This window comes from Periplaneta americana, chromosome 7 (assembly GCF_040183065.1).
Source record: "Periplaneta americana isolate PAMFEO1 chromosome 7, P.americana_PAMFEO1_priV1, whole genome shotgun sequence".
Lineage (NCBI taxonomy): Eukaryota > Metazoa > Arthropoda > Insecta > Blattodea > Blattidae > Periplaneta > Periplaneta americana.
The window spans coordinates 31,464,998-31,479,846 of record NC_091123.1 but is presented as its reverse complement, the minus strand read 5'-3'; the positions used below and the strand labels follow the sequence as shown (position 1 = coordinate 31,479,846).

At 37.3% G+C, this 14,849-nt stretch overlaps 1 protein-coding gene across 1 annotated transcript in view; it reads right to left on the bottom strand.

The window, feature by feature from the left end:
* Nucleotides 1–4,198: 4,198 nt before the first annotated feature.
* Nucleotides 4,199–14,849, bottom strand: part of orb2 — a 689,208-nt gene continuing 678,557 nt past the window's right edge. The window contains exon 8 of the mRNA XM_069830537.1: nucleotides 4,199–10,719. Within this exon, the coding sequence (XP_069686638.1) occupies nucleotides 10,603–10,719 (117 nt within the window). The 3' untranslated portion in view covers nucleotides 4,199–10,602. The remainder of the gene's footprint in view (nucleotides 10,720–14,849) is intronic.

The window sequence follows — 14,849 nt, the reverse complement described above, 5'->3', positions numbered from 1 at the left end:
TACCACGATGTGAAAAGTATTGAAAGATTATAGTAGACAGTTATTTATTGCAATGTCGGAGTTTCATTCAGGAGTTGGGGTGAATTCTCATAGCTTATTTCAGGTTATCAGTAGTAGTATTGTACCGGTATTTTATATGTTCAACACAATGTGAAAAACACTGAAATATTATAGTGGAATTGATTTCTGTGCTTTGGATGCAATTTAATTGCAATAAAATTTTTTTTCTATGTTCATTTCTATACATATTCTGAAAGAAAATAGATAGATAGAACGCACTTACCGGTACTATCTTTCAAGAGAGAGATATGAACAAACTTATGAACTAGGATACCATTAATTAATTTCTTTTTGATAACCTAAATCACGTCCCAGGGAATACAAAACGACTCTAGTAAAATAAATATTCCTATAAAAGGATTTTCTCAAAATTCAGAAATCTTGTGCTTACCTTGTGAGTATATTGTATCCTCGATAATGTTGTTGTTGTCTAGTTCCTTGCATTTGGCAATGAAGCCATTAGCAGTCGTGTTTTCCAATACTTTTGAACTGTAGTTTCTTCTGATCTTAATGCTTCACAGTCCTCGATAATGTTACATGTTATAAAATCAAGATACTTTTAGAACTAATTAGAACATTCATAATTTTAACACGAAAAGCCTCAGCTGTTATGAAAAAGGAGTTCACTGTCTATGTACTGCCTAATTATCTTAAAGCTTTGAGAAAAAAAAAAAAGTTAGAAATTTTACTAACGAAATGTTAATGCCTGTATACATTTATCTGCTTTACTACGTATCCAAAATTATTATAGCCTAGATTTCTGTATAATTGTTTTACTTGTTCTAGGCCTACAACTCACAGCTATGATGCTACTATAGAAGTCAGGGGAAATACTCTGACTGGTTTCATATTCAGGAGCACAGCAATTGCATGTATATGACACACATGCGATACCAGACTCTGATATCATTAATACCATATTCAATATAAAAACAAACAATTTTATTAACACTGCGTTTGAATTTGGTTTTCACATTTGTAAGTTCGTGTAAATGCCCAAAAATTGGAATTTTTTATACGAAATAAAGTTTATGGCTGAATATTATTAAAGTTCCTTTCAGTTACTATAAATTTGTTTGACTATGTCCTTTTTTGGAAATATGTAGATTGGATTCTTCTCTGCTTTACATGTTTATTTTAGCTTTATGAAATCATCACAATGCAGGGCAGCAAATACAGGGTGATTCATAAATACCTGTACAAACTTTGTGGGTGTAATGTAAAGGTAAAAATAAAACTAAAATGTTCTATAAAACTTTTCCCGCAAATCCTTAGTTTCAGAGTTATGATGCAAAATGTCCTACCTTCCTAGGTATCAAAAACATGGACCAGTAAGCTTTGGATGTGTCATGCTCGCCTACATAGCGAGTGTGTTAGATGTTTGTTATTTGTACACCACACTACAGTTGATTCCGACCTGATAGAACTTTGTTTACTGTACGCAGGTATGAACTGATCTTGAAATTTTACAGACCTCGTTCAATTCATTCTGAACAGTTTCACAGCCATTTTGATTTCACTGTTGTAGTTCTGCTACATTCGGAATTTAAGTGGCATAAACGAGCGCCTTCAGACGACCCCAAATGTAAAAGTTCGGTGATCTGGCTGGCCAAACAACTGACGTTGCACAATCTATCGTATCGTTCATAACTGAAGCCTACTGAACTAAAACCAAAATGAATATGTACTTACGAGATGTGGTACGATAGAGACTGCAACAGCGCCATACAACTAAACATACCTACGTACTTGTAAACAAAGTCCTATCAGATCGGAAGCAACTGTAGTGAGGTGTACGAATAACAAACATCTACCGCAGTTGCTATGTATGTGAACGTGATATATCTGAAGGCTTTACTGGACCATGTTCTTGATGCCTAGCAAGGTAGGACATTATGCATCATAACTCTGAAAGTAAGGATTTGCAGGAAAAGTTGTATAGAACATTTTAGTCTCAGTTTTACCTCTACATTACACCCACAAAGTTTGTACAGTTACTTATGAATCGCCCTTATATCCTTTACAGTGCTTTTTCGATATACAGTGAAACCTGTTCAAGACGGAAGTGACATGGTCCTAATTTTTTTTTCCGTTGTGGACAGGTTTCCATATTATTCAGGTGTGACATTAAAATGTATTATTTTGTCATTCATATACATGAAGAACAAATGGCATGCCACAAACTGCAAGAAGTACAAAATATTCCATTTAACACTCATCACATTAAATCAGCTTTCTGTCGCTCATTACGTTGGTGAATCATCTTGATTAAAACCTCATTTTCTGTATAAATATTATCATAACTCACTCATTAGTCATTAAACATTACTAAAGTTTACTAATCTCATTCTATTTAATATCTAACACTATACTCTAATACTGTACTGGATATCATTACACATTATTAATTAATTGGACTAGGAGCCATCTATTAGAAACCTTGAATTCTGGTTTATTAAATTTCTTTCCCAGTTCAATACAGAATAGATCCAGAAATTGGCTTGTTCTTTGAAAGGTCATGAAGAACCCACTCCCACAACAGTTCATTTATTTCCACATAAACAGTTGCTTTCTGGTTCCTTTTGTGTCACCAATATTGGCCGCACGGCACTCACTCATTATGATCTTTATTTTTTAAAGTGTCACACCTGAGTTTTCTCTTCTATATTATTTCACATAGACTTTGTTCCTAATTTTCCTTTATCTCGATAACTTTTACTTCATCACTTAATGTTAATGCCACATTTTATGCAATTTTTTTTTTTACTTGGAAATCACTACACTTGCGCTCTATTTAGCTACGACAGTATATGGGTATGAAGCATTGAAAATCTTTGAAGGGACTCGTCTGCCTAGTCAACAGGGTAATAAAATTTATGACCGACAGGCCAACACACCCTCGTACCCTCTAGAATTTTGCAAAGAAAACTTGTTTTTTATCTTAGTGACCTACATATTTCGTATATTCCTTGAAATTACACGCTGTTTCAAAATATAATTATAAAATATAGTGTGTCCAAAATATTGTTTCCGTTTTGAACAGTAGCAGACAGTTTCCGTTTCCGCGTTGGACAGTTTCCGTTTTATTCAGGAAAAATTACACATAATACATACAAATTTCGTCGGGACCAATAAATTGTTCCGAAATAGACAGGATTCCGGATTATTCAGGTTCCGATTTGAACAGGTTTCACTGTAACAGACGAAAATTAGTATGGTTTTGAAGGTAAGATACTATATATGTTATGAACTGTCTGTTCTATAGAGAAGACAGATTCTCCTTATCTACTGGCGTGTTTTTTTTTTTTTTTTTTTCACTTTAATAGGAACTTATATCTTCAACTCTGGGTCAAACTGCTTTTACAAAACATATAATTTCATTACACTACTTATAGAAGGCTTAGGTATCATGTGTCTCAAGCTACTACGATTAGGCCTACTGTAAGAGGATTATATTTGTGTTATAGCTGTGGCAAAAGACAAATGACATTCTCACAATAGTAGCGCTGGTTACATTCAGGAATCCATCCTTCCTAATTCTTGACTGTCTGGATATGAAGGCGATTTAGCTATACTGTTGGAGATTCATTTGTCGATTCCCACTGTATCAGGCAGTTGATCTGCACTGCAGATATATTTGTGAGCTGTCTCAAATGACACTAGAGTGACTGGTCAGAAAATACACACCATACGGAACAATAATAAAACTAATACAGAATACTGCAAACCACATTGCGTAAGAACTGTACTGCCAACCTTCCGAAGTGCAAGAGGATGAATACCAGGGATTGGTCTTTTGCATCCCGCGAGGTGTCTTGAATATTGTCAGTCAAGTTCTTGAAAACGTTTGAGACGTGTGTGGTTTGCAGTATAGCAGAGTTAGTGGGTTAGTTTTCAATATCACCTGCTTTATTAAACTACCAAAAATTACATCAGAAAAGAATATTGTTAAGTAGTTAGTACAAGAGCCATGTTTTCAGGCAGAACTGTAGATCAAACAGGTTGATTATCACATAGGAATTTTTCCAAAGATAAAAGCAACGAGCAGAGATAAAGTAGAAAAGAAGAAACATAGATGTTAGTAAGGAAATACAAGGAAGGATAAGTCGGATGACAGGAATGCAGTATGAAAACTCTGTTTGCCATGAAGAATTAACACCAATATTTATCAAATAAACACAGTTCACATTTTTTTATAATTATTTTATAAAACATAAAAAGTTTTGATATCCAACAAATATAACTAGGAAAAACTCCCCTGGTACAAATAAGCAATGCTGGGCTTCAGGAAGTGGCCGGGGATGGTGCATCCAAACCGTGAGCAAGAGGGCAGGTAACAACAAGTATCCCAAGCGGCGAGCAAGCTTTGCCTCCGAGCCACTTCCCGCCGCCCAGGTAGTACGTCATACAAAAATTAGAAAAATGTACAAAAATTCATAAAAATAGTAGGTAGTGGTTGAAATGCACACAAAGTACCCCATATTACTATTAGAATACTAACTAGTGCTTTCCTAACTTGAGTGAACTAGAACAATAGGTGACCCTCTTATGCAGAGGAATTGGGATTCTACAGCCAAGATAGCAAGGGCTGGGAAACTTAGATAAACTCCATGTAAAACCCTGCTTAACCAGAAAATTTACACTAGATCGAGGGGTACTTTCCATCCCCTTGCCATACTGTCCTTATGTCGGGGGCAGTCGTTGGATGCGGCATTTCCCTTTGGCTTGTTGGGCTGCAGTAAAGGAACCAACCTGCGTTCGCAGCTTTACGTACGTTGTGCACTATAATATTGTATCGAGATGGTAACCAATCACCAGTTAAAATCATTAAAGCAAATTCATATTGCATAAGGCCCTTACTTTCTCTCTCTCTCTCTCTCTCTCTCGCACACACACACACCGGTACATCACTGAGGGATCCAGTCAACAATATTGCACTAGGTAGCTTGACTAATTAGAAAGTAACCAACAATTACAGGTACCGCCCCGGGGGGCGGCGTACACCTGGGCTCCCTCCATTCGAGCAGCGTTCACACCATACATCAATATCGTCATTGTTCTGCAGCTATGATCCGAATTGCCAACAAGTGTAGGGGACAGATAGTGCCCGTGGCATCAGGACTAAGGCAGTCACATCAGCATCAAGAGGATGGGAGTCGAATAGTACAAAAATCACTGCAGGATAGAAACACTGCAAACCATACAAAAATTTCCCACATATACCCAAAGAAGGGACCATTTGAAACGTGAATAATCCAGTATACAATAATACTGCACATTATTTATAACTAGTATTAATAACTGTAATGAGAAACTTAAAAAAAGTCTTTATATATGCTCCAGATTAATGGACATCCGGCTTCGCTATTTGATATCGAGAATGATTTGTGAAAGTAACTAATTTTTCATTTCGAATATATAAAAAAAATAAAAAATATATAACAATCTAAAATGAAGCACCATGTAGTTTTTGGATGAATATAACCACCGTATTGGCTAGTAATGAATAAAAACATGTATAGGACACAGATGGACATTAATTTACATGACTGGGTACTCTTCCATGCCCCTTTCCTGATCAGCATTACTCAAATCGAATTTTGCAGCTGCTCATAACAATTTTTTTGTTACTTTTTGCTGGGATACGAAAATAGATATTCACATTTACAATCCAGAATTATTACAAAATGCTATTGGAATCGTGTACACAGGATATGCAAACCTCTTTGACAGAACCACAGGAAGATGGGACAAGATCGACGACGGTCGTCAGATTCGAAGTAGCCAAATCAGGTACTCTAAGACTGCCACGACGAGTGGCAGGCAACTCTGTTGGAATTAACAATTTACAATGCTAAAATGTTATGCTGTCCAGGACCCGTCCTCTCCCACTTCCCTGTGGCTGCGTTCAGCACCTTTGATAGTTGACCAGTTCTTACAAACATCCCATTTCCACAGTAGCACTTTATAAGGCCAAAGAAAGATTTAGTATTCGTAAAATAATTAAAGCATTACCATTTCATTACCTAGTTTATATGTGAGCGACTTTTTCTAAGCGATTTTGCCATGAAAGGTGATATACCCTGTGCACCTTTCACGTGTCTACAGACCGATGCCGCCGCTCGTTCGGAGACCGACCGAGCGGACGGGCATGGTGGGTCATTTAATATGATACAGGAGTAGTTTTGTATGCAAACATTAATACAGCACAAACCAGTTTACACCCCTAAGAAACTAATAACAGGATAATGAATTCATCGCTATAGATATTTTACTTCCTGAATCGAGTGTCGAAAGCCTCTGTGTGAAATAAAAATAATGATAATAATTTAATACAAATTTCAAACTTTCAGACTCGCAGATATAATGCCAGTTTCTGTTTCTACGTTCGACCGCTGCTCTTTGCGCTCACGTAGAAATCTGTTCTTTTTGGTGTTTGTGCTGCTGAGGCATATCCTACCGTTAGGAGGCAAAACTATTAAAGTTATCGATTGATTACATTAGAATACATGGAATCATCACACTGGAATATTTTATACAATTTTACGAAGTCTTATTAAAAAAGTTAAATATAGTGCTAAGTGTTAAATAAGTTACCCAAGGCTACAAAATAATCACGTGTAGATTTTGTATTAAATACAACTATCACATAACATCAACTGTATTTTTTTTATATTTAAATCGTGGTATTCTATTTGTAGAAAAGATACAGTATATTAGGCCAGCCTATCATCTGACCATCTTTTTCCTCCTTCAGAAGGTGGGCGACTGACTGAAACATTCCTTAAAGGTCTCCAGCCTACCATATACTACACGAAAGATAGCCTCGCGCGAAGTAGGAGATACTAATGTGTACTGCAGGTATAAAACAAGTATCAAACTTGAAGCCAATCGTATTTCCTACTTCCCCACCCTCTGCCTCACGTTGCAATACAATTTGGAAAGCCCAGCAAGTTGCCGCTAAGCACCGAGGAGTTGCAGCTGCTAAGCAGCGAACGTTACGTTGGTTGCAACTACAAATTAACTCTAGGATCACATCTTGCCATGCATATCATGAGGCTTATTTCATTTATATGCACATCAAACACAGAACAAAAAATATGGAACGCTAAAACATAAAAACTCATTAAAACAAAGTGCAACATAACTAGTTAAGGAAAGTAAAAAACTGTTAAAATACCATAAAACATATTCAATCACTAGAATTGAATAAATATTTAAAAACACGTTTAACTATTTAACATTTAAAATCAGTATGAAAAATGTCATATTGAAAAATCTAAAATTAGAAGCAAGATCTCTATTGCTTGCTGGAACTAACTCTGTTTAAAAAACTAAAACTCTGTACACCTTCCTACACCCCCGATTGATGGCACCAAACGATAAAAATTAATTGTTTTCTTCCCTGACACCTACAACAAATTTTACAACAGCTAACGGAGCTCCAAGAGACATAGTTTAGAAGTCAATACGTACATCTTTATGCAAAATCATGGTGATCCCTTGGAATTCAAAGCATTATAAATAGTACAAAAGGGGGGAAAGTTATCATATATCTTTTACAAACAATGTGATATAAAATGAATAATTATTTGTACCAAAATGGTAGTTGGTTACGTCAATGACAGTTACCTATTTCCCCAAGGTAGGAACCAGAATGTTTCTACGCCAAGACCAAAGCCCCACTACTATCCCGATGACTAGAGAACTACCCAGGCAAACCCTATGTGCACAAGTGCTACCATTTAAATTTATACAGAATCGAATGTGGGATCTCAAATCGGAAACCTCATTTGGACAGGTGAAAAAAGGGCCTTCGAACGACAACCGTAACCCAAGGCTGTGTTGAAATAGGTGCACCAAACTTTGGTACATGACTATAATAGATTATTAACAGCTTGCAATTTGCACTGTTTTGCACTACAATAGACAACAACTATGGAAAACATTGCAATTTATATTTATATTTTTATGTATCTATGTAAAATTAAAAAAGGAAAAATCTGTATAGAAATCCGATTTGCCCTAGAAAAAGTACATTGGGCACCTCGGACCACGTAGCATCTTTACATTCATGTTTCACATTTTCTTTGGTATGGGGAGATCACGTGCAAATGTTATAAACATGACGAGCAAAGTGAGAGCGACTGCCAGTGCTACCGTCTGCTCCATCCGAGGATCTCGCAGACAAGGCAAACCACATGGCGGCACTATGCGATGCCAGGCGGAGTGGATCGGAGCCGCGAGGTTTGACCTCGAGTGGCAGGCCGGCCAGCCACCAGGAGCCGCGTGCATACAGACTACAGATATGGGGGAGTCTCCTGTGGAGGCTTTGCCCTGCGCCGGCCTGCCCCAGTCTCGTCCCATCCACAGCGCGAGGAACCGTCCATTTTAAAAAGGGGAAGAAGAATAGAAAACTAAAGGGTCAAATCTGTACCTGCCGGGCCTCTCCGAGTTTCCCATCGCACATGTTTACATCATGCCCTTAACTAAGATAACAACAGCTGTATAAAAAACTTTAACACTCAAAAATACAAATCTATTGAAAAAGACTACATTCGTGCAAAGTACCTACATGAATTATTACGCTTTTATCACACAGATTACAAGAAGGTGGGCTTTTTTATGTAAAGTGCCCTTTACACCTAACACCTCCCGTATAAAACAAGCCGTTCCAGACAATGCACGCACAGGTTGATTGACACAATGAAACGGAGGACCAAGTAAAATATTGGGAAAGTTCCTGCCCTCCACCGCGCTTCACGAGGACAGGGTTCTGACATCTAGCTCGGCCAACGCGCGATACGGGACCGCTGCCGGCCGAGGTAAGACACGCACGCAGTTTGGAGACATTGAAGTTCTAGTCAAGTGAATAAAATGGTGACCCCGTGTCTGACACAAGACATGACATATATCTAGGTCGTCACATACAATGACGTCTAGGATCATTATCACATCTGTCAGAAATAGCAAATCATGAGCAAAGATACACGGGCGTACACTTTATATCTACGCCAGAATAAAAAGTTAGTGTTATTGATGATACAAAGTAGGTCCTCCTCAAGTGCGCTATACCAGTCTTTGAGAAGAAGGTACAGGTGGCATGAGTACACCTACTATATGTTACGTTAAGTTACAATACGCACACGGTACGTTGTCTACGTTAGATTGTGAAGGAACAGCCTGAGCGATAGCTATGGGTTCACATCTAAAATATGGACTATTTTATATTTTCACGATAAAAACGAGCCGAGAGGCAAATGACTACATAGTGCTCAGTATGGATTGAATTCTGTCTGAAAGGTCAAGAGACATCATCTTACTGCAAGGCAGATTTTGTTTCATAATTAAGCGTCACCATCACTTGATCGATAGAAAAATTTTAAAATAGGGGTAATGAGTCAGCATTCTCAAAGGATGAATGGATGACAAAAAAGCCGAGACAAATATACAGATCGATCCATGACATATGTACTTTTATAAAATGCGCGTGCACGACAAAGCTACAAAAGTCAAGTTTTTTTGTTTTTTTGTTTTAGAGTCTCTGCCAATGCTTTCGGTTAAGAGAGTACAAACATCGTAATCAATGTGTAAGTTAGGTAGTCCAATACCTAGGAAATGTATCAAAAGTACGTTGTGGGCGGCCGCCCGACAACCGATCGACCGGTAGGTCGGTCGGTCATTAGCAATACGAGACTTTGTAACGGCAGACATCTGTCAGTGGCAAAAATTCATTATGTACAAAAACGAGACCCAAAAAATAAATATGGAAGATACACTTCTCAATATGAAACAAATTAATATACTGAATAACTACCGGTATTTTTTACAACGACTATTTACACCGAGGAGGTACGAAAATTACAAGGTCAAGGGAAAGTACGGAGGAGACTGGGAAATCGGCAAGCTTGCTCATTACATGCCTTGCGGCGCACTTTGTACGCCCGATACAAAAGTAGATTGAACTATTAATGCATATTTACAAATACCCTGAAAATTCACAAAAATTCTGTGTAAAGTATTGGCAGAGATGCTAAGAAATCACACTGTTACAACTGCTACGTACCTACGATATCATCATCGGTGGCCGCGACAGGGATTTTAGTTTGCCTCATGCGAACCAGTGAGTAATTAAAAAGAGTTATAAGTCATCTAACGTACAATCTGCTCGATCGCGCTACATTTTGAAGGATTCATTCTTTAAAAAAGATATTTCAAGAATGTGTGGTTACATACCGTATATGTATAGATATATATATTTATATATTACTATATAATTATGGTCTATATATATAAACAGCGATGAAAACAGCTAGCCTACAGTTGTTATCGTGATGGTGGTCTTGAGGCGACGCGACGACGCACTTGCTATCAAATTTCCTAGTTGCCAAGTTGTGTCGAACGCCCCGTGACGACTGCTGCTGCGTCATGTAGAGTGCAGTGAAGTGGAGTGGGCTCGGTGCCACGCCACTCATCTTCCCAGGCTGTCTAAACACTGTCTCCAGGGCCGTTCGATCGTTACTGAGCTAAGGCGCTCCGACGTTAACACCAGCGGAACGGGACAGCTCGAGGACGATCTGCCCCTTCCTTCACCAGTGGCTTATGGAACTCACGTCCAGGCCGGGAATGAATGGTTGCCCAGCAGTGTTCGCAATAGTACTGCAATCACAAAATATTCATTCTTTGTTTTGTTACTCTAACATCAATGTTTCCGAAAAATAAATATGTAGATAATAAACTACCTAAATATAACGGCAACAATAAGCGAACAATGGGCCATGTGAATAAAACCTGAGCCATAGCTAGTAGTATTAAATATATTATTATAATGTACCGAAGTACATATGATATTTTCATGCAGGTATTCTGCGTCATCATACGATGAAAGAGTAATGGAACGGAGAAAAATTCTCTCCGGCACCAGGATTTGAACCTGGGTTTTCAGCTCTACGTGCTGACGCTTTATCCACTAAGCCACCCCGGCGTCAGAAGAATCGTCTCAGTTTTAAGTTCCAACTCTTGGGTCCCTCTAGTGGCCGCCCTCTGCACTACGTCATAGACATCTATGAACCTAGGACCGAAGTCCACATATGTGCTGAGGTGAACTCGTGATGAGTGACTAGTTGGCCGGGATCCGACGGAATAAGCGCCGTCTTAAATCATGAAGTGATTTAAGCATATCATATATTACTATAATGTACCGAAGTACATATGATATTTCCATGCAGATATTCTGCGTCATCATACGATGAAAGAGTAATGGAACGGAGAAAAATTCTCTCCGGCACCAGGATTTGAACCCAGGTTTTCAGCTCTACGTGCTGACGCTTTATCCACTAAGCCACCTCGGCGTCGGAAGAATCGTCTCAGTTTTAAGTTCCAACTCTTGGGTCCCTCTAGTGGCCGCCCTCTGCACTACGTCATAGACATCTATGAACCTAGGACCGAAGTCCACACATGTGCTGAGGTGCACTCGTGATGAGTGACTAGTTGGCCGGGATCCGACGGAATAAGCGCCGTCTTAAATCATGAAGTGATTTAAGCATATCATATATTACTATAATGTACCAAAGTACATATGATATTTCCATGCAGATATTCTGCGTCATCATACGTTGAAAGAGTAATGGAACGGAGAAAAATTCTCTCCGGCGCCGGGATTTGAGCTGAAAACCTGGCTTCAAATCCCGGCGCTGGAGAGAATTTTTCTCCGTTCCATTACTCTTTCATCGTATGATGACGCAGAATATCTGCATGGAAATATCATATGTACTTCGGTACATTATAATAATATATGATATTCGGATCCCGGCCAACTAGTCACTCATTATGAGTGCACCTCAGCACATATGTGGACTTTGGTCCTAGGTTCATAGATGTCTATGACGTAGTGCAGAGGGCGGCCACTAGAGGGAACCCAAGAGTTGGAACTTAAAACTGAGACGATTCTTCCGACGCCAGGGTGGAATCCAGTGTGGCTTAGTGGATAAAGCGTCAGCACGTAGAGCTGAAAACCCGGGTTCAAATCCCGGCGCCGGAGAGAATTTTTCTCTGTTCCATTACTCTTTCAACGTAGTAGTATTAAGTTTTAGCATTCAGCACCAGCATTAGCATATGAAGTGAATGAAAATTTGCTGATGCTTACAAACAGAATCTGGAAAATTTCTAGCATCAGCTTGCTTGCATGACCTACACTATTAAGTCCTTTAAAATAAAACACATTAAAATTAATGTCAACAGTGACGTCGCCAGGATCAGAGCAAGGGGGGTGCGGATGGGGTGCAAGCTGTAAAAATGTGGTACATAAAAGATCCAAAATGTTCTCTCATGCACTTGCGCGCACACTATACATCTGTTTATTATTATTATTATTATTATTATTATTATTATTATAAATATTATTATTGTTCATCACATCCATAACAATATACTAAGGGATGTACAGTAGTTTTTTCACATCCAAGAAATTGTTTGTTTGTTTTTGTTCTTCAAAATAACTTATGCCTAGTATTTTTTTTTTAATAAATTGCCCTTTGGGGCGCGAAAAGGGGTGCACCGATTTTTATGGGGTGCTTGCGCACCCTTTCGCACCCCCCTAGCGATGTCCCTGAATGTCAAGTCAATTGTTGTGATCCTCTTTTATTTTCCTTCTCAATCTCTATTTCAGCATGCCTTCAGAAAGTGAACATGAAGGTGATAATATTTCAAAGAAAGTCAATCATCAATTGAGGACCGTTTTTGCAAAACTTGCTAACTGAAAAAAACTAGATTTTACAGGAGACACAAAAAACTGAATGGAGACAAATAGGTTATATGTGCAACCATCACACTTTGACACACTACAATGAAGAGAAATAATGCAATTTTACTAAGATAACTTTGACATCGTGTAGAGGCCTGCTTTATGTTAATGAATCCACCAAAATCTCAATTTTGCAAATGTTGCAGTTAGCAAGTTTTGCAAAAACGGTCCTCAATTGCAATTCATTCCCCTGCTGAGTGGTAAATATAAAATACTTCACTGTTATTTAATTCTGAAATAATAATAATAATAATAATAATAATAATAATAATAATAATAATAATAATAATAATAATAATAATAGTAATAATAATTATTATAACAATAATAATAATAATACTTATAACAATAATAATAATAATAATAATAATAATAATAATAATAACAACAACACGACAGCTTTTGTAAATAATTTTAATTTATTCTTTAATGAAATTATTATTAAATATGCATTAATTGATTCGTATGCTGTGCCTGCATTGCATCTCCAAAATGAGCAACTTCACTTACTGTTGGTAAATAAGTTAGTTTCTTCTTTATTTTTGCCGAAAATAAAATTTATATCCCTGTGCCCATTCTTAATCTTTCAATGATTATTACATTGACGGTGTTCAACAATTTTATTCAACAATTTGCTTTTTTTTCATAATTTTAAGGACAACACTGGACACTGCTTTGCAGATTGTTATATGGTGACCGCCAATGCCTTCCCCTACTCCAATATGATATCCCGGATCACTAAAAAAAATAAAAGAAGATTTCAATCTTGTTTTCAGATTAACGCTTCCCCTCTGGTTTCATCAGATTCTCCAAGAAAATATACAGTTAATCACTCTGTAACCCTGACTAATTCATGACAATCACCGTGATAATTCTTTCGAGCTTTTATTTGCATAAAATCAGCATTGTTAGCAATTATACTATTGTGAAAATAAAATTCTAGCATAGATAGGAGCAAACTTGTTTATTCACACAGTTTCTATAAGAATTGAACAGAACACTGTTTTTATTCACTGTATTTTAAGTACCGGTACGTACTGGAAAATCTTAAGCCACTTGTTGTAATTTAGTCATTGCTGGAAAACATCTGGCATTTGTTTTTAGCAAAGGTTTTGATTAACTTATTCACTAAAAGAGAAATTTTAAACACATGTTAACCACAATGCAATAATGAAATGGACGCATAGCAAGAGATGTACAGTATGTTGATTAGTTTTGTCATAAAGAAATTACATAAAAATAACAAAGTTAAATTGACATATTTTTTACAACTTTTTTTTTTTAATAAATCTGCGTCCATTTGCATAGAAATCTTGTACGCCTACCTTTAGCCTGTACATTTCAGTACAGTATCTTCAGATAATGAGTCATTAAATAAGGACTAGTTTCGATGTGTTATCTTTTACTAGACTTTGGACAATGAAGGATAACACTTTGAAACTAGTCAGCCAGATAATTTCCTAAAATGTTAACACAGTAAAGAAGTTGTAAAAGTTAATCAGTGATTATATAATTGTTAAAAGTGTATATAGAACAAGGAAGCAAATTTAACATTGGCAGTATAGTGTAATTAATCTCATCTTCACGCAGTGTACTGTAGCATCCATCAGTATTCTCAGTCGAAGTTGATACAGGTATCGACTTGTATTATCATCTTATTAATCTCTTAATACTAGTGACAGACTACAGTCACTAATCACGATGATCGACCTAATCGCGATCGTGGTTGTAGTGTTTCACCATCCCGATCGCGATCAGGAGCTTAATCCTGCTTCCAGAACTATAGATAATTGCACTGAGGCATGGCCCAGTGGACGAAAGTAACATTTTAGTAATCTTTGGTTTCGAATCACCTTGATTTATATTATATTTAGAAAGTCGTGATAACTTCTGCTGTTGAATTTTGTTACCCCTTCCATTGTATTATATGAGAGAGAAACGAAAATGAATGGCTAGAAAATGATATTTGGCTACTATTAGACGTATT